The sequence below is a fragment of the Cavia porcellus genome, unplaced genomic scaffold, assembly GCF_034190915.1.
Source record: "Cavia porcellus strain 051 isolate PalLab524CR breed Dunkin Hartley unplaced genomic scaffold, mCavPor4.1 scaffold_28, whole genome shotgun sequence".
In the NCBI taxonomy this organism is placed as follows: Eukaryota; Metazoa; Chordata; class Mammalia; order Rodentia; family Caviidae; genus Cavia; species Cavia porcellus.
Genome location: NW_026947511.1, coordinates 32,575,045 through 32,594,836, shown reverse-complemented (window position 1 = coordinate 32,594,836; position 19,792 = coordinate 32,575,045). Strand labels below are relative to the sequence as shown.

The 19,792-nt window shown below is 49.0% G+C and overlaps 1 protein-coding gene across 2 annotated transcripts in view; it reads left to right on the top strand.

Moving 5' to 3' along the window:
- The first annotated feature begins 2,018 nt into the window (after positions 1-2,018).
- Positions 2,019-19,792, top strand: part of Dusp29 (dual specificity phosphatase 29) — a 31,337-nt gene continuing 13,563 nt past the window's right edge. The window contains exons 1-2 of one of the 2 annotated variants that reach the window (XM_003473607.5): positions 2,019-2,131; positions 11,966-12,196. In XM_003473607.5, coding sequence (XP_003473655.1) covers positions 12,000-12,196 — 197 coding nt within the window. In that variant the 5' untranslated portion in view covers positions 2,019-2,131; positions 11,966-11,999. Of the gene's footprint in view, positions 2,132-6,521; positions 6,597-11,965; positions 12,197-19,792 lie in introns of those variants that run through there. The other variant, XM_063238698.1, reaches the window with a different exon arrangement.

Below are 19,792 nucleotides of genomic sequence, written 5' to 3'. Positions count from 1 at the left end.
CAAAAAAAGGTGTGTGTGATTCTAATCCATAGGAGCCGGGACAAATGGCAGTGTTCACCCGTCTCTGAAAATGGAGAAAGAGGGTGACAGAGACTCCGTGCTAGAACCACACAGGCGATGCCTACGTCCATGCAACTGTGGGGCGGCTCCTAGATAGCAGCTCCATGACAGCGATGGTGGCCATCGCATTCCCTGCACTCGAAGAGCTCCAGGTGCACATGACCTCGGGGACCCCACAGGACACGGAGTTCATCCCGTGGCTCCTGCTCACCCTTCCCCACATGGGGCAGACTTGAGGCCCAGTGCTGCCCTCGGAGTTACACAGAGGTGCAGGGGTTCCTCTGGCTCCTCCAGGCCTCCTGGCACTGTGCTCTCCTGCTGAGCTCTTCCCAGGCTCCTGTGGAGCCTTCCCCGGCCTCATGATCTCCCGCTGCTGACACCCCATCTTGGGGGCCCTTCATGCTTCTCAGCCTTGTGAGGGGCTGAGACTCCCCTTGGACTCCTGCTAGAAAGAACTCCTGCCCCAGACCCTGTCTGCACTGGCACCACTGACACCCTTAGCTCCCAGGATGACCACAGCAGGATCTGGATCTTGCCGCGCTGAGCCCAGACCTGGACAGCAGGGACATTGGGCCCTGCCCTTTTGGCTTTGCTGGAGGCTCAGACTGTGTCTTTCCTTCATGAATATTCTTTGTAACAAAAAACCCATAAAAACTAAATTAAAAGTTTCTCAGTGAACAGTAGGATCATAAACAATGACTACATACATTCAGCGCAGCTGGCCCTGCAGGCAGGGACCCAGGTCTTCACTTCTTGAATAAAGTCATAGAGGACAATGTAACAACCTCAGGGCAAAAAGACTATGCCAGCTGAAAGGTGCAGGAGACTGGTGCACCCCTTAACCTCTCACACATTAAAATATGTCCCAAAGGAGCTGGGCATGGTGGTGCACCTTGTAATTGCAGCACTCAGGTGGCTGAGGCAGGAGGATCACTGCAAGTTCAAGGCCAGCCTGGGCTGCAAAGTAAGTTCAAGGCTAGGCTGAACTGAACTGCATAGTGAAACCCTGTCTCAAAAATAAATAAAAATAAATAAAATAAGATATGCCCCAAAGAAAGCCAGACATGACACATGCCTATAATCCCATCAGTCAGGAGGCTGAGGCAAGATGGTCACCACCAAGGCCAGCCTGGGCTACATAATAAAAACAAACAAACATTAAAAAATGGGGAAAAATGCCCAAAATGGGGTGACATGGATGGTACTTGGAACTGTAGAAGCCCTAATTTTACTAGAAATTCTGCCACTTGGTGTTAAAAAGAAGGGCTACACTGCAGGGCTCGGTGGGACGTTGTGTAGGGGAAAGTGGCTGGAGCCAATAAGCAGGAGGGACAAGCCAGAAGAGAGACTAGGGATGGCCTGGGGGATGTCGAACTGGGGGTGTTTGAGGTGCACTAATAAACCACACAGCATATTTCACAGCGTGGCCACGTGCTGGGCACCGTGCTAAGAACCAGCCACATTTCCTCCCTGCCAGTGTCCAGAACAACAGAAGAGGAGAACGTGCTGCCCATCACAGAGCCGAGGAGGACAGGCCTCCTAGCTTCACCATCCCCTGTGTGCGTGGCAGCCTTTCCATTGCTCCGGGGACAGCGACAAACCCTCAGGAGAGACTGCAGTGGAGGGGCCTTCATGCTGGATGCCCCTGTCCTCCCCTGGGCTCTGTGGCAGCAGACAGATCTACCATGTGCCAGCTATTTGAGGGCAGAGCTCACGGCAGGGCCTGCAGAGGCGACACCTGGCCTTGTCCATCCACAGGAAACAAAGCCGGGAAATCCCCATCTGTCCCCACCCCTGTGGCCACGCATCCTGCATCTGTGGCTGGCCCCAGGGACAGGCATGTGGGGCCCAGGTATGGGACTTCCTAAGTCAAGGGTTTCAGGTGACACTGGCGAATCATTTTGCAAGCAAATGCCACAGGTCTCCTCTCAGACTGGACGGCGCACAAGGTCAGCGTCAGCAGATCTGACCCTAAAAATAGGCTCCCTGATGCCAGTCGACAAGGCTGGCTGTGGGCTGCCACATGCCCACAGAGCAGCACCTCCTGGCCAAGCAGGTCCCACACACACAGGTAAGGCCTTGGGCGGGGACGCTGGGACCTCCTGGTTCTGCCAAGTGTTCTTGAGGGGCTTTTCCCTACTACTTCTGGGGCTGTGGAGACCAGCAGATGTCCTGGAAGTGTGAAAGGTTCCTTGGCATCGCAGCACTTTTCAGAGACACGATGGAATTTTGTCTACTTCCCTCTAAATCGAAGTTTCTGGTTCTATGACTATTTCTAAGTGATAACGAGGTGGGTTAAGATCACAGGGCCCTTCTGGGGTGTCTAGAGCATTATATAATATGTCGCTTTTCAACGAGGCTGTCCATGGAGCCAGCTGAGGGCAAAATCTTGGGGGCCTGGGGGCTGGGGGGAAGAGGGAAATCAATGTGACTGTGCTTGTGTGAGGGCAGCATGGACTACAAACGAGAGCCTGAAGCCCAGGGACCAGCCTGCTCCCTGTGTGCTGGGTAACACTAAGCACCAGGGCCAGGGCGACTGTTCTGGAAGCTTTTCCCAGTCTTGGTGGGAGGAAGGGGCCAGGCTGATGTGCTGATTGTGAGAGAGAGGCTGGTCCTGCGGTCAGAAGGGGGAAGGTGTCCTGTGTCTCCAGTAGAACTGTCTCCTTTGACCCTGGCGCGCTTGTCCTGTGGCCCCAGGTCACACGTGGGCCTGGAGTCCAAGAGCTGCTGTGTCTGGGACTCAGAGGAGCATTCCGGAGAGGCCACCAGTAGCATGGGACACCATGACTTTCTGTTGTCTTGCTCTTCCGGTGTTCCCACCTCTTAGTGAGAAAACCATTTTGGTTACACCAACAAACCAGAGGCCTCTGACGTTGACAAGAGCTGAGTCCTCAAGTGTGGGGTGCGGCGGGAGGAGGGAAGAGAGCTGGGGAGGTCGGTCACCCCGCAGGCCTTCAGGGTACTCAGGAGTCGGCTGACCCCAGCCCAGCTCTGTGCTGAGAACTTTGCCCGGAAGCACTCATCTCCTCTGTGAGGATGGACACCATTGTCTGTATTGTCAGGTGAGGAAACCGAGGCAGAGAGATTCAAGTGATTTGCCAGGTCATGCAGCTTAGACAGTGGGAGAGGCTGAACTGTGGAGTTCAGAGGCTGACAGTGTAGCCACTGGATGTTTTTGTTTGGTTTGGTTTGGTTTTTTGAGGCAGGCTCTTGCTATGTAGTTCAGGTGGCCTTGTGTGTAGCCCATGCTGGCCTTGAAGTTGTGTGACCCTCCTGCCTCAGCCTCCCAAGTGCTAGGATTACAGGTGTGCACCATCACGCTCAGCTTCTTCGGGGGACCCCGGCTGGTTTTGAGCCCTCCTCTTCCATGGGGAGGAGGGAAGGAGTGAAGGCTCATACCAGCACCTAGGTATTCACTGCAGGGAGAGAGCCCCCCCAAGCCCCTGTCACCACAGCAGGCTGTGCAGGATTGTCTAGGCCATCTCATGGGGCCCAACTTCCCAACAGACACCACCCCACACATCTTTTCCTACACTTGGCTCGAACACAGCTCTGGTTCCTTGGCTTCTGGCTCCAGGTCCCTGCTCTAGGAGACACCTGAAGCCCACACCGACGTACCAAGGGCTCAGCTTATCCCATTTACCCCAACAGCCAGTGAAGGGGCACTGTCCCCACTTCCAGATGAGACTTATGTGAGACGCTGGGGTCCCTGCCAGCTCTAGACACATTTTCACACCACCCTGCACTTGGCGGGGGGGAGGAGCACACAAATGTGGGAGGCCCAGGCTTGTCTTAGGAGCTCTATCTGTGACGAGTGAGTTAACCTGTTGACCTGGTTGGAAGGCAAGGCTGCTCCGGCTAAGTCTCTGTTGCTTCTCGTGGTAGATCAGTGTGGGTTTCCTCTCTGACCCTCTGTTGTCATCTGAAGCATGGGGCAGTTAGTCTACTTTGGAGGTCTCAAGAGCGACCTGCAGACACACAGTAGAAGCAGCCACCCTTAGGATCCCTTCCCAGGGGCTGGGCTCCTCTGGGAGCTTTGGCAGCAGCTTCCAGAGGAAGCAGACCCAGTCCCAGCCCTGCTAGGTCCAGGGCTCCCCTGCCTGGCATCCTGGAGCCAGGCCTCTGAGGAAGGGTTCCTGCAGCAGGAAGTGGAGGGCCCACAGCAGGGGCTGGACCCTCACAGTCTGAAATCCCTCAGGCTTCCCCTGACAAGGAGAGTTTGTTCTGAGGGGACACTGGGTGGGAAGCAGTTCTCCATGCTAAGCAGCTGGCTGCCTTTCCACACATCTCCAGAGGAGGCAAAGGCCTAGCTGCTTGGGGTTGGGGCCTACAGCAGGCCTGGGCCAGACGTCCCTCCCCACAGGCCCCCTCCCTGTCCCCACTGGCTGGTGTCCACCCTTTGTGGGAGAAGGAAAGGGTGTGGCTTCCAGCTCCCCACCTTCTGCAAGGCCCCTTCCGCCAAACCAAGACTAGGGAAATCAATTAGAGGAGTTCAAAAATTACCACCCCGAAGCGCTCTGAAACCATCTGAGGAGTTAATCAAATGAGTTCATGACATCGACACCACTGGGGGGGGGATATTCAATTTCCTCTCAAATGAAGGCTTTTCTGTTTTTCTTTTAATAAAAAGGATTTTACACTAATTCACATAATTGCCTCCTGTTACCCTACTTGCCAGAATCTAAAAGAAAGGAAAAATGCTTACGTTTGGATTATAGTTGCTACATTAAGAATTAAATTATAGGCAACAAAAAAGATTATTGGGTTTTCAAAAATAATTTTTTGGGGAAAAAAATCTATAATTTTTATTTTCTAGCTGGGATCGCTTTGGTAGATTTCAATGCATAAAAGCAAGCACTGACATAGCAAATTAAAATATGCACGTATTTATATGCGTCCACAGCTGCCAGCCCCCACAACGTACACTCACACCCCACAGGTTTTACTCTAATTGTCATTTGCCCAACCACAGTAAGGTTTTCACTTCTTGCAAAGCACATTCCAGACCCAACTTGGGTGGAGTCAGGAAGAAATGTGTGTGTTCATTCATCCATCCATTCATTCACCATGGTCCTGGGGATTGAACCCAGGGCCTTTGCACAGAGCTGCATCCCAGTTCTTCTCATTTTTATTTTAAGGCAAGCCCTTGATAGATTGCCCGGGTTGGTCTTGAGTTTGTTGTTCTGCCTCAGCCTCCTGAGTAGCTAAAATTACAGACGGTGCCACCATGCCTGGCTGTGTGCACGTACTTAAACCTAAACTAAGGTCCCTCACGATTCCGGTGCACTGGGAATATGGACACCTATAAATACAAAATAATCTCCAAGGGAGGGCAGATCAGAGTCTAAACTTTTCTACTGCACCCAAAATTTCTAGACATGAGAGACCCCTCTGGCCCAGCCCACCACCCTGGCCCAATCCTCTCCCAGGGCCGAGTGTCAGATACTGGGACACAGGAATAAAGCTCCCGTGAGGTTGAGTCAAGGAGAAAATGGTGGTGCTTCCTGTTCCCATTCTAGCGCCCTGATGCGACTGATTTAGGCTAAACTAAGGGGAAGCTGGGATCACTGAGGGAACCAAAAATAGCCTAGACATTCGATAGGGCTGGGGAACCCTCAAATCAGAGGGGGGAATAATTTCCCTTCCAGCCAGATTCTCCTTGAAGCCTGAGCACCCCACACTTGTACCAACCTCTTCTGGGGCTCTGCGCCTATTACTTTCTTTTTCTTAAGAAATTGTATAAGGCCAAGTGTGGGAGTGCATGCCTGTAATCCCAGCACTCGGGAGGCTGGGGCAGGAGGGTTGTTGTGAGTTCGAGACCAGCCTGGGCTACATAGTGAGTTCAAGGCCAGCCTGAACTACATGGTGAAACCCTGTCTCAAAAAGAACAAAAAAAAGAAAGAAGTCGTATAAGTTGGGGACCATCTAGTGCGGATTCCTCTGGTTCCCCAGGAAGCATGAGGGTCTAGTGTGACCTCCAGGACACAGACTTGTCCTCATGGAGGCAGGCAGTGCCTGGAGAGAGTGAGGGCCACTTGGGGCCTCAGAGAGAGTGGGCCTCGCCCTGGCCTCACTTTACAAGTGTAAGGTGTGCATCTCCCCGCAGAACAATTCTAAAATAGCGTCTCCCCAGGGTTTTAATTCTTTTCCCTCTGTATGTTTGAGTAACACGTAGTTACCACAGACAGTTTAGAAAAGATAGTTACTTAAACAAAAGAAAACAAAATTCACAGTAATTTCATTGCTGCAGATAAGAACATAGCCAGTGTTAATATTTGGTGACAACCTGGTGTGGTGGCACATGTGAAAAGCTGCTTTAAAAAAATCAAAATAATTTTGGTGACAATTATTTTTGTGTAAGAACAGGACCATACTGAAAAAAGTGCTTTTAAACTCCTAGCCTCTTCCCTTCAAGCCCACGACTCTTTTTCTTGTCTTTTTTGACACAGGGTCTCACTGTGCAGTTCAGTAGCCCAGATCAACCTTGAATTCACAGTGATCCTCCTGCCCCAGCCTCTCGAGTGCTGGGATTACAGGTGTGTGCCACACCACTGGCATTTTCTTTGCTTTCTTAAAATCACCTTTTATTCTTTGCTTTCTTATACTGTACCTGTCATGTATAAGAAATGGCTTTGCTGGGGATTTAGCTCAGCAGCATAAGCACCTGCCTGGATCCCTAGTACCCAAAAAAAGAGAAAGAAATGGCTTTGTCTAACACTGAGTTCAACCATGAGGGCCAGCATAGCTGTGGGGCACCTCCAGGTGACACTGGGAATTCCTCCTTCTCAGTAGCTTGGAGCCATCTGTCACCTGGAAACTCCTTTCAGGCCTCAACCTTCCCTTTCCTGTACCAAAAGGTCTTCTCATACCCCTTCTAGAATGTCCCAGGAAACTCGAAACTTTCTTGCTTTACTGTACAGAGTTGGTTTTGTTTTTTTTGTTTTTTTTTTTTTTTTTTTTGTACCAGGAATTGATCTCAGGACCTTGCACTTGCCAGGCAGGTGTTTATGCTGCTGAGCTATATCCCCAGCCCCAGCATTTTGGTTCTGTTTGATCCATTCTACCACTTCCCAGGCCATGCTGCAGGACTTTTTTTTTCCTGTCAAAAAGATCCTCAAATGGTGTGTTTCTGTTAAGCACAAGGTCCGTACTATAGATCTTAAAAATGACAGACCTAGGGCTGGGGATTTAGCTCAGCGGCATAAGTGCCTGCCTTGCAAGCAGGCAGTCGTGAGTTTGATCCCTGGTACCGATTAAAAAAAAAAAATGACAGACTTAACTTGTACACTGTCATTTGTCGCTATGGCTCCCCAGCCAGTCTCTTCCCCTGGTTCCCCAGCCAGACCCCTTGGAAGAGATTTAATTTTTCCACTGAAATGAATCACCCATCTCTTCAGCTCTGCTCCTCTGATTCACCACCTCCGAAGGCGGAAGTATTCACATGGCCACTGTTACTTTGGGGGACAGCCAGCAGTCGCGTGGTGCCAGAGCGGTGAGGAAGTGGGTGAGGTCAACTGTGACGTGTCTAACGAGCCTGCCTTTCCACTGGGCAGCACTGGGCTGCAGCGTTCCCTGGATGGCTGGTCCTGTAAAGACACTCATGAAAGAGGACTTGCAGAACTGCTCCAGAAAGTGGCAGGAGTAATGGGACGGACGAGTGTGTTCAGATCGAGGGAGGGTATTTTGGAGGAGATTAATGGCTGTGTTTTTACCGTAATCAACTCGTGACTTAAACATTCACTACATTATTTTGAACTCCCCTTGTAAAAGGCACTGTCTGCCAGTCATTGACAGTGACTTGAGCAAGGAAAGGGACAAACCCGGGACAACATCTGCTACCGCTGCCTACATTGAAATACTAATGCATGTTTTAGAGAAATCTGGTTTCCTGCCTTCTCACAAATGTATGAGGAAATCTAGCCTGCGCTCCTACACGGAGTGGAGTGGCAGCTCCTCCAGGGAAGTGTCTGCCCTTGTTCACGCTTCTGTCCCCACCTCCTTCTAAGGTCTCCTGCTTCAGGCTGACAGCCAGGCTATTGTTGGTTTCCTCGGGCTGTGTCATCTGCCAGTGCCCGTGAAGCATCCTGGCATGGCCATCTCTTGACGAGGACGTTTACAGAGGCCAAGCAGCCTTCAGAGCTGGCATTTGATTTCCTGGGACCAAATCTCTAACTATGCAGCTGTAACTGGAACCCGGAGCCGCTCTTGACAGCTTGCCTGGCCCTCATTATGACATTTAGCCTGTGATTGATATTGCGTGTGTCATGGAGACTTTGGCAGCTAATCTCGGGGTGGGATCTATGGAAACCAAACAGAACAGATTTGTCTTCCCTGCCATTTTGGCTGTGATCTGGGAAACAGACTCTCTTGGCCTCTCTGCAAATGAGGTATCTGAGAGCCATGCAGAGAGGGATGCACACAGCCGCCCTGAGGATTTGGAAAGATTACAGGTCTGCGGTTTCTGGACGGCTCCTCGCTTTGTTCTCTTCCCCATCCAGCGGTGCTGGGGGATAATGGATCCCAGAGCCCCTCTGCGTGCCAAGCTGCTCAGGGTGGACCGAGCCGCTTCCGCTTCTGTCTGGAAACGCAGCTGGGCTTTCAGCACAGAGGTGGGGGCCTTGGGAGCGGAAAGGGGCAGATGCTCAGAGTGCAGTGGCTCCAGCATCACCCCAAAATCACCTTTCTGAAGCCTCCGCTACAGGCAAGCAGGTCCAAAAGGGTGTAAACCACCACCACACCGTTTTTCACCCCCGGCACCAGCTGAAATTCAGGAGTGTCAGACGTAGGGTCCCTAGGGGTGGGGCACAAGGAAAGCTGTCACTGTGTGCTTAGGAGACCAGGGGGTCTGTACTGGTTCCTGTGGAGGAGCCTCGGCTACCCCTTGGGATGATTCCCCTTCCTGCTGGGCCCTGAGGTCAAAGTTAGTCCTTGGCTACTGCTGGGAGGAGGACAAAGGTCAGTAGCTCCCTGCAGGTCAGCCATGCTTCACCAGCCTGGTTGAGTCCCCACAAGGCCTCTCAGGCCTTTATCACCCATCTCCCTACCAACTCATTCATTCTTTTCTGCCTCAGTTCATCCATTCACGAAGGCATTTTCTCATTCAACAAACACTTCCCAGCCAAACGTGGCGGCACACACCTGCAACCTCAGCACTTGGGAGGCTGAGGCAGGGGGATTGATGTGAATTTGAGGCCACCTGGGCTACACAGTGAGTTCAGGGTCAGTCTGACCCAGCAAGACCCTGTCTCAAACAGCAAACACACACACACACCCCAAGCAAAGGTTTCCCTAGCCTGTGCTGTGTTCCAGATACTGAGGCTACAGAGATAAGAGACTCCAAGCTCGTCCTGCCTTCTCTTCGCCCTGCAGCTCGGGCCGAGCTCTGGCCCAGCCTCAGTGAGGAGATGGAAGGCCCCTTACTCCCTTTCTCTTCTCAGAAGCTCCTTGATTCTTTGACCACATTTCAGGCAAATACTTAGCGTCAGACTTGCTGGTTAAAACATAAGCTCCTAGGCCTCTGTCCATCTTTAGTGCCGAGTGGAACTGATGAACACAGTGTCTAGGCCACTCTTCGAGAGGCCCCAAAGAAGGGTCCCATCTGCCCTGCACTGCCTGCACCCCCGGCAGGAAGCACGCAGTGCAGGGGAAGTCACAAATCCTCACCTCCTATATCACCACCAACACACACTGCTAACCAGGGTCCTTCGGTACGTCTGCTATGGACTCAGTAGATCAAAACCCCCAAAGCTGGATTTCAGTCCTTTCTAAAGGTCTCACTGTAGTGCCTCAACTGACCCTCAATGCCTGGGTTCAAGTGACCCTCTTGTCTCGGCCTCCTAAGCAGCTGGCACTACCGGGGCATGTTATGGTGCACAGCGCCTTTTTATGAATTGTTTCAGAGGATTCCAAACACACACAAAACACACACAGTAACTGTGACCACTGTTCAACCCCAGCCACCACTGCCCCCAGCCAGCTGTGCCTCACAGCTTCATCAGGCTCTTATTTATTTTTTGAAACAAGGTCTTGCTACATAGTTCAAGCTGACCTCAACCTGATAGGATCCTCCTAGCTCAGCTCCCAGATGGTGGGATTACAGGTGGGCACCACCACGCCCAGCTCTTTCTCCTTTTATTCTTGTGTTGTTAGTAGTCAACACTGGTTGCGTGGATCCAGTCCCGCATCCTCCCTTATCACCTGGAATACAGCATCAAAGACAAAATTCCCCTCATCTCTCCAGGAGTAGAGTTTGTGTCAGAAAGGAACAACGCAAGCTAGATTCCAGTTACCCAGCTTCAAAATAAGGAGCTCCTCCCTTACCACCTCCCAGCAGTGAATAATTAGGTCCTTTGCCATCTCAGTGAGCAATGGATTTCAATCCGGCATTCTTTTTGTTATTTGTATTCAAGTGGTCTGCTTTAGATAAGTGGGAGCCTTTTCAAGCAGGATTCCGAGAGGTCTTTGATCCTAGTGGTCTCTGAAGCCCGACAGGCTCCTTTCCTCAGATCTATCTGTGCTGTTCACACCATGTCCACTTCTCCCTCTCCATGAGCAAGGGTTGCGTGCCGCAGGCACCTTCTGCACAATTCACCTCCTCTGTGAAATGGGGAGACGCACGCTGCCCACCTCAGAGAGCACTTAAGGTTAAACGCATTTATAATCGTGAAGAACTTGGAACAAAATGATGCATGCACAAAATTAGTACTGTTTAAGTACAGCCCTCACTCAGCACCATAAGCGATGGGTTCCAGGAGCCCCCAGGACACCCTGATGGACAAGGGTACAGGATTTGGGTCTAATCTTTGTATTTCCTCCTACGTACTTTAAACCAAGCCTGGATTCCTTATAACCCAATGCAATGTGTATTCACTGTGAACAGTTGTACACTGTATTGTTTAGGGAATACGTCAAGGAAAATAGTCTGTGAGTGTTCACAACAGGTGCAGTTTTTCTTTTTGGATGATTTTTGATCCTCAGTTGGTGGACTCCACTGACGTGGAAGAATCAGAATAGAAGGTTGGCTGTATCTGTCAAGTAGTATACAAATAAATAACATTGCGGCCCCACCGTGCTCCTCAGTCACCGCCTCTCTGACTCCCCTCGTGGGGTTGTGGGACTGGAGGTGATCATTTACTGAGCTCAGGGAACACCAGCCGCCCTGCCCCACACTGACTTCATTTCCAGGGGACAGTAAGAACTCTGCATTCCGCCAGCGGAGCCCGCCACGCTCTCCCACTCCAAGCCCCTTCCAGAGTGCAGGCACTGCGTTTCCTTGTTGAGACATTAGGGCCGCAGTGACCTGCCTCCTATGGTGACCCCTGCAAATGTGAGCCCGTGTCCCAGCCAGCCGGCCAACCGCCACACGGCCAGTTCTCTCAGTGTCCAGGTGTCATAGCCCCACCTCTGTGAGTGGCAGTGGAGACCCCGGCCAGGCCCGCTCTGGACACAGCCACACCTGCCTGTTGGCCAGCAGCTCTCTGTGGGTGTCAGGAGGGCCACCAGCCTGCAGGCAGGGACCTCCTGGGCTTTCTGATTCAAGTTTAGAACTGTCTAAATAAGCAGGATCCAGTCAGTAAAGGAAAAAGTAGGCATCAAAAAAGGGTAAAGTCTAAAAGAAAGGTGGGAAGGCACCGGATGCTGGGAGGATTTCTTGGGCCCAAATCCGTTCTGAGGTCTGCAGTGTGCAAATTCATCTCAGCCTCTGGTCTCCTGGCTCTGGAAACACTAGAATGTCGAGACGGTCATTTAACTGTCACCGTGGCCATCTCCACTTAGCTGTGTCCCTGGGTGAGTGTGCAAAGACACAGCAGGCGGGGCAGATTTGGCTTTCTCCTACTGTCCCTGTAGCAGCCACCCCTACCCAGTGTCCCCATCAACCCTCATTCTGACCCTCTCTCGTCAACAGCTGCAGAAAGGAGAGCAAACCCCTTGGCTCCAAAATGACGTCTGGGGACGCGAAGACAAACCTCACGAATGCCTACCCGCCTGCCAAGGGGCTGTTTCCGCGGGCCCAGGAAGCGGAGGCTGAGGACTATTGCACACCTGGCGCCTTTGAGCTAGAGCGGCTCTTCTGGAAGGGCAGCCCCCAGTACACCCACGTCAACGAGGTCTGGCCGCGGCTCCACATTGGTGACGAGTAAGTGCCCAGGGAAGGCAGCAGCCCGTCCCCTGCCGGCTCACCCCTCGTGCTGGCCATGACCTTTGGCTTTGGTTAGTTGTGCCATGCCATCCCTGTGTGGGTGCATCTTCATTTTACAGAAAAGCCAGGGCAGAGGCTTATTTCTGTCTTTCATAGGCATGCAGAGGGTCTGGCCACAAGGTGGCTGCAGGGTGTTATACTGCTGTTGGGGATGCTGACCAACATCTGTGAGATTCAATCAGCAGGACTGAGAGAGAAGGGAAGACAAAATGACCATTTTCCAAAAGGAAGTCTTACCTGAGACTTCCCCTGCCCCTAGCTGCAAGGGAGGCTGGGAACTGTAGTCTTTTATTTTAGGTGGATATAACAGCAGCAAGAATAACATCAATTGTCAGATTGAAGGCATAGCCCATGCATCCGGAATGATGGTCAGGCTAAGTCATAGTCACCATCCCCTTTTCTAGGTGTTACAGCCACCATTCCCCATCCCACAAAAAACTGACTATAGATCTTACTAGTAATAATAATGGCCATCATTCACAGAGTAGGATATCCAGACACTGTGCTAAGCACCCCACATATGTGGTCTCATTTCATCTTAAGGATAACCTAATAAAAAGCAGTTTAGTAAGTGCCCCTCAGGCCCCACAGCATGACAGCAGAGAGCTGAGGTTCAAGTACAGCTTTACCCAGTCCAGAAGCTCGGTCCTAACCACCACCCCAGCTCGTTCTCAGGCCTCCAGAACGTCAGCTCATGTTCCGTGTGTCCACGGAGCAGACAGGACAGGGGCCCTGCCAATGGGACCTTAACACACATCTTGCTGCTTTCAGAACTAGAAATAATTAATGGGCTGTGATAGCACATGCATGTAATTCCAGCACTCAGGAGGCTGAGGCAGGAGGATCACTGCGAGTTCCAGGCCAGCCTTGGCTGTGTAGTGAGTTCAAGGCCAGCCTGAACTACATAGTGAGACCCTGTTTCAAAGAACAAACCTGCTAGAAATAACTACCTAGCCAGGAAAATCACCAAGGCAGAATCTCTTATTTTTTCCATTTTTTTAAAAAAACGTGAGGCATTATACAAATTACACATTCCTATAATCCCAGCTACAGGCAGGAAGATTGCAAGTTTAAAGCCAAGCTGGGCAACATAGCAAGACTTATCTCAAAATAAAAAATGTAGTAGAGCACTAATCTGGCATGTGCATGGCCCTGGATTCAATCCTCAGGAACAACAAAAGTCAAAAGCTTTTTTAAAATACTAATATAAACTAAATAAGAGGTTACAAAAAATTGTGTAATCTCTTAATTTTACCACTAACCAGTATTAAGTTCTCTAGCATATTTCTACTGCTTCATGTGTGTTATTGCAAACATAAGGAAACATATAAAAGTTTCATTTCTTCTACACAATACTTTAAAAAAGGAACAACACCACACATACTCTTCTGTACTTTGAATATTCTATAACATAATCGTTTACTCAATCACTTTTATTTTATTTTATTTTCTCTTAATTTAAAGAGGATAAAACAGAATAAAACCAATTAAAACAAACCAGTGTAAGAGATGCAGGGCTTCAAAACATTACAAAATTGATAATAGTTACCACAATGCCTCTTGATGTCTTCCAAATAGCTGCAGATAACTTCAGACATAGTAAAAATCAAACAGAACAGAATAGAATAGAAACAGTAAAAACAAAACAATGAATGCAATAAAGGACTTCAAAGCAAGCCAATAGTAAATCCAAAATTGCTACCATAATATTTTTTGCTATCTTTGAAATAGCTGCTCCTGCCATCAGATTTGACATACTCAAACAAAACAAAAGAAAACCCTAACCCAACAAAACAATGGATATGATAAAGGAATTCCAAAACTAGACCATAGGGAATCAACAGTGGCTGCAACCCTCAGAAGGAGATCCCCCCTAGATGCCACACTGCGTACCGCTGCCCTCTGAACCTCTGAGCAGACCCCTGGCCCGAGACCTGCAAGGTCAGTGAAACACCACAGCACCGCAGGCATCCAATTGCATTTCACCTCCACAGCTATCATCACAGCCTGTGTGTCTCCGGATAAGCCAGTCACTTACAGAGCAGGTGGGGTGGGAGAGGTTGGTGCTTCTTGTTTGCCAGCCTGCGTGTTGGAGGGGGCTGGGGTCTGTCTGTTCCAGTCCACTGGCGACCCATGCATGATGGCACTAGTTCCAAGACAGGGCTTGCTTCCTGGTGTGGCCTTCTCTCTACCTGCAGTCCAAGAATGGCGCTGACTCACGGGGAGAGGCTGGGGTCTGTCCCGGATCCCTTTCTAGTTGAGAATATTAGGGTCTTAGGTGAGGGAACAGAGAAATTCTGTTTTCTCTTTTGCTTTTAGCTTCATTTGGTTATAATTCACATACCATAAAATCTATCCTTTTAAATGATACGATTCAGTAGTTTTATTCTGGTTGCAGACCTGGGTGACCATCACCACTATGTATTTCAGAATACTTTTATCACCTAAAGAGGACACCTGGAACCATTAAACAGCTGCCTCTCATTCCCCAGCCCCTGGCAAACACCAGTCTGTCTACTTTCTGTTTTTATGCATTTACCTGTTCTGGATATTTTGTATAAACAGAATCAGACAGTACTCGGCCCGTGAGGCTTGGCTTTCTTCCATCCTGCAAACTGTTCAGGGCTCTCCCAAGTCCTAGCATGGATTAATATTTTACCCCTCTGTATCATCAAATAATCTGTGTACTATTTTTGCAAATTTTCTGTAAAACTAAAATTTGTTTCTTTTAAAAAAATGTACATATACATTTCATCCCAAAATCACTTTCAGAAGCACAATTCACAGATCTGAGTATTACTGTATCACAGATATAAGAATATTACTGTATATGCACAAAATATCTATTATAACGCTAGCAAAAAAAGTGAACCTGACTCTTTTATCTTTTAATAATGATATATTAAATCTAGTAAATATATTTTCCTATTGTAAAAGCAAAGTATGCTCATCGTATGACCGGGCAAGTATTCATTCCATATGTGCAATAAAGTGATAAAAAAAACCCCTCCCCTGTAGGTTTCCATGGATTGTGATGCTGTTTGTAAAATAGCGTGGTTCCTAACCAGTGAGCATTCAGTAATGGTTAGCTATAACAATAAAAGAGAGGTTAGCAGAGAGAAGACAACTTCAATTTCTCAAGCCCATTGTTCCAAAGCCATATATTTCAGTGCATTTCCTCCTAGACTTCCTGTGCATTATTTTTAGTTGAGTAATTAATTTGTTTTTATGTATCTGTAACTTCATTGATTATTATTTTATCTCATGTTTCCCACCTAACTTCATTCATAAGCATTTCCTTTATTACAGGCTTCCCACACTGGGAATAATAACAGACAACATATCAGAGGGATAGGAGACCACTTATTCATTTATTACTTCCCTTGTTGTTGAACATAATGGTTGTTTCCATATTCTCACTTTTATAAACAGTACTGCAGCAGACAGCTTGATGCAGCATTTCCGCATGGAGGACATTTTCTTTTGGTTTCTTTTTCTTTTTCAGTACTGGGGATCAAACTCACAACCTTGTGCTTGCTAGGCAGGCGCTTACACCACTGGGCTAAATCCCTGGCCCTAGAGAATCTTTTCTTTAGCTCTAAGCTTAATGGTGCAAATGGGGGCAGGAGATTACGGTGTTCAAACTTTGACCACCTCTGTGTCTTTGGTCACACTGGTCCCTTTGCCTCAATGTCTTCCCTTCACCTTACCTCCTGGTTGATCTCCCTTCTGTGTTCTGTCCTGATCATTCTTCAGAGTTCACAAAAGTCCCTTCTGCCATGAAACTAGCTTTCTCTGATGCCCGCAGTGAGAAGCACGTCTCTCTCTGTGTATTATATATATTAGATAAATATTACAGATATTTATATAAATATAGATATTTATATTATATATAATATTTATCTCTCCTATGGCTGATAATAATAATAATGAGTTGCATTGAATTCTTACCCATGTGCTATGCCTTGGGCCAGGCTCATTCAGAATCCACAGTAACCCTATGGAAGTATATTATCACTCCCATTTTATAAATGGGCAAACCAAGGCTCAGAGAGCTCAGTCAAGTCAGTTAGAATTTCCTGGGCAACTTGCAGGGACTTGAAAAGGAAAGAGACTACTAAGTTTCAGGTCATACTACCAGTAAATCACAGAATTTATACTCAAAACCCAGGTTAAAAAAAAAACCCACCCATCAGCGAAAGGAGCATCTTGGTATGTAAGGAGAGAAGGTACATGTAGAAACATCAGCAGAAGTGTGTTGGAAAGAGTCAGGCCTGGAGTCTTGGCTCCGGCAATTATAGCTGCGTGACCTTGGATATATTATTTCACCTCTGCGCCTTCTTTGGTGATGTTATCGGGCTTTTCTCAGGGAGTGAAGATTAACTGCATGCAAACGAGCCTCAGAGCTGGGTCTGGCATGCAGTGAGTACCGAGCACACGCTTGGTATTATCATGGATCTGAGTAAGATCGCAGAGGACGTGGATTCCATCAAGCCTGGCTTGGGAAGATGTGTAGGGTTTCAAAGAAATTCCAGAGAGCAGGAGCAGGATGAGAAAGCCATGGAGGTGAGAACAAATCGGGTGATTTATCTGGAACAGATGGGACGAGGGTGGGAGAAAGCACACTTTCAGGAGGTCTGGGACTCAGCCGGCTTTCAGCACTGTGCTGTTGGGTAAGGCTGTGATAATCTAAGCTTCGTGCTGACAGGCCGGTGGCCTTCCAAGCCCATGGTGCATTTCTTACTCGTGTGACAGCCTGACTGAGCTCCACTGTGACCTGCTCCACGGCCACCGGAGTCTATCCCTGATCTGTAAATTGCTGGGATATTTTTCTCTCTTGCAACTGAGACAAAGAGACATGGAAAACCATAACTGGGAATTAAGGCAACGCGGGCTATTTCTTCTTTTCTGTTTTTCTTTTTTCTTTTTTCTTGTCTTTTTGAGACAGGGTCTCACTATGCAGTTCAGGCTGGTCTTAAGTTCGCTTTGTGGCCCACGCTGGTCTCCACCTAGCTACGATTCTTCTGCCTCAGCCTCCCGAGTGCTGGGATTGCAGGCGTGTGCAACATGTATTATTTCTGCCTACGTTTCACTGGACAAGACGCACATCCCTGCCAAAGTCTCTTGATGACAGGGCAAGAAAGTATAACCTGCCCCTAGCAAGGCACAACAAATATTCTAAAGAGAAACACAATCCACCACAGCTACCTGCTAAGGAGTAATGGCTTTTGGTAGCACCTTTGACCTCACAGGGCTTATGTTGTCACCTTTATTTTGCAGGGCGGGGGGTGGGTACTGCAAATTGAACTCAGGATCTCACGCTTGCGAGGCAGGCTTCACATAACTGAGCTAAATCCCTGGACCTTGTTATCTTTAAAAACAGTTGCTGAACTGAGTTTGATGATATGTGCCTGCAGTCCCAACACTTGGGAGGCTGAGGCAGGAGGATCATATAAGTGAATTCGAGATCAGCTCACGCTACATAGTGAGTTCAAGGCCAATCTGCAATATATACTAAGAGTTTGTCTCAAAAAAAAAAAGTTGCCATGAAGTTTCAAAGAAATAAGGAATGTGAAAGCATTTTGTAAATCATAAAGTAAAAGACAAATGCAAATGTTATTGCTATTATTGGAGAAAGGAATCCAGCAGGTAGGTCAGGACTGGCTTGTGCAAGGCTGAAAGCCAGGCAAGGATTTCGTTCAGGAAGCCACTGGTGGTGGTGGACATGTGGGCAGTGAGGATGCTTGTGCTTGAGACTGCAGGACCGTGCAACGCGCTGGCCTCAGACCTCTGCCTACATTCAACCAAGAAAATGCCACTGCCCTTTCAACTCGATGCAGCTCTGCCTACTGGGGCTCCAAAGCAAACACACACACACACACACACACACACACAGAGTCTGGGCAGGCTCTGGCCAGGTGCATATGACCTGGGTGGCCCTCTGGGACAGGAAGCCCAAAGTCAGCATCGTCTAGTACCTGTCTCTGATATCAGCCAAGGGTTCCTTCCTATGACGCCCACTCAACCAGGTTAACAAGACTCACAGAGACCAAACGACAGTGCAGTGGATTCTGGGACCACAGCAAACACACAGAGGTCAGAGCCCAGGCTGTGAGCAGGCCCAGTCCTCTGGGTCTCTTGGTCTCCTTGTAGGCATTGCCCAAAGCAGCGAAAAGCTCCACACTGGCTCCTCGGGCATAGAATCTCAGTTTAATTTGATATTTGCATTTGATCTGAGTTTTTCTTCCCAAAAGCACCTGAGAAAGCCACCTAAGAAGGTGCCAAGGCTCTAAAGTAAGGACAGTGTGGCTGCAGGAGTAAGGATGGGTGTCCCGGAGCAGCCAGGGCCACCCTCTGCTCCTGGAGCCTAGGCCAGGGACTCTTGGGACCTGCTGGGGGCAAGCTTCTCCCCAAGATGAAGCTCCTCCTTCTCATCTTTCCTCCAGGCAGAATGGCCACTCATCTGGGCCAAACACTGGTTTCTCTGTGGCCTTGGCAGGTCACCCAAGCTCTCTGGGCTTCAATTCTTCCATATATAGAATGTGGATTCAATGTGTTAACACTCACCTGATGCTTGGTATGGTGCATGCCACACTCACTAAGTGTGAACTATTACAGATGAGGCAGGCAAGAACAGGTGCTGGGCTTTGCCGCTGTGGCTCCTCCGGACAGCAAACAGCCCTGGGTCAGGTTTCCTCTGGACACCCAAGGCAGAGTGTAGGGAGGAAGGCGTCTCCTTCAGCCTCCTCCAGATCATTCTCCTCCCTTCCATTGACACGTCCCGGCCTGCCAGGGACCTGGGTGACCCCAGGTCTACAGATGCGGTTGCCATCTGTGCCCAGTGCCCTTTGGATTTCCAAATTTCTACAACATTTTCTCAATGCAGGTTACACCAAGGGGATTCACCAAGGGGCTGCATGGAAACTCCAAGACTCCATTGGCAATCAGCCCAGGAGAGGAGGGGACAGGTGGCCCTGCTGAGAGGGGGGCAGAATTCCCACAGGGAGTCTTCCTTGTTTGAGACACAGCCCCGCCCCCACCCATTTCCCATAATCCAGGAGGGCCTGACTCCGCCACACCCAGGGTGCTGCAGGTCTTGCATGGGCTGAGGTTCATGCATGCCTCCGGGAACAGAATTTATGTCCCCATGGCACGTGACCACTAGCTACGTGTGGGCTCTGGCTGAACATTTTGTTGTTCTGAGACTCAGTTTCTTTGTTTGTTAAATAAAAGAATGATTTCAAAGGTCTCTTCCAGCTCTAAAATAAAATTCTTTAAGAAACACCCTATTAAATAAATTAGGCTTTATTAGATTCAAGCACACACTTGTTTTATTACTTTTAAGTCATTCAAATTAGATTCAAATTAGGTTAACCAAGTGTTGCCCTCCAGAGAGCCAGGGACTCAGAGATAAGAATAATTCATCGGCTCTTATCAATCAGCAGCCCCTAAATGGGTGCTTCAGAAGTGCTCAAGGATGCTTGAAAGCACTAAATTTCTGTAATTTAAATATTCTCAGTTTAATCTTGTTCA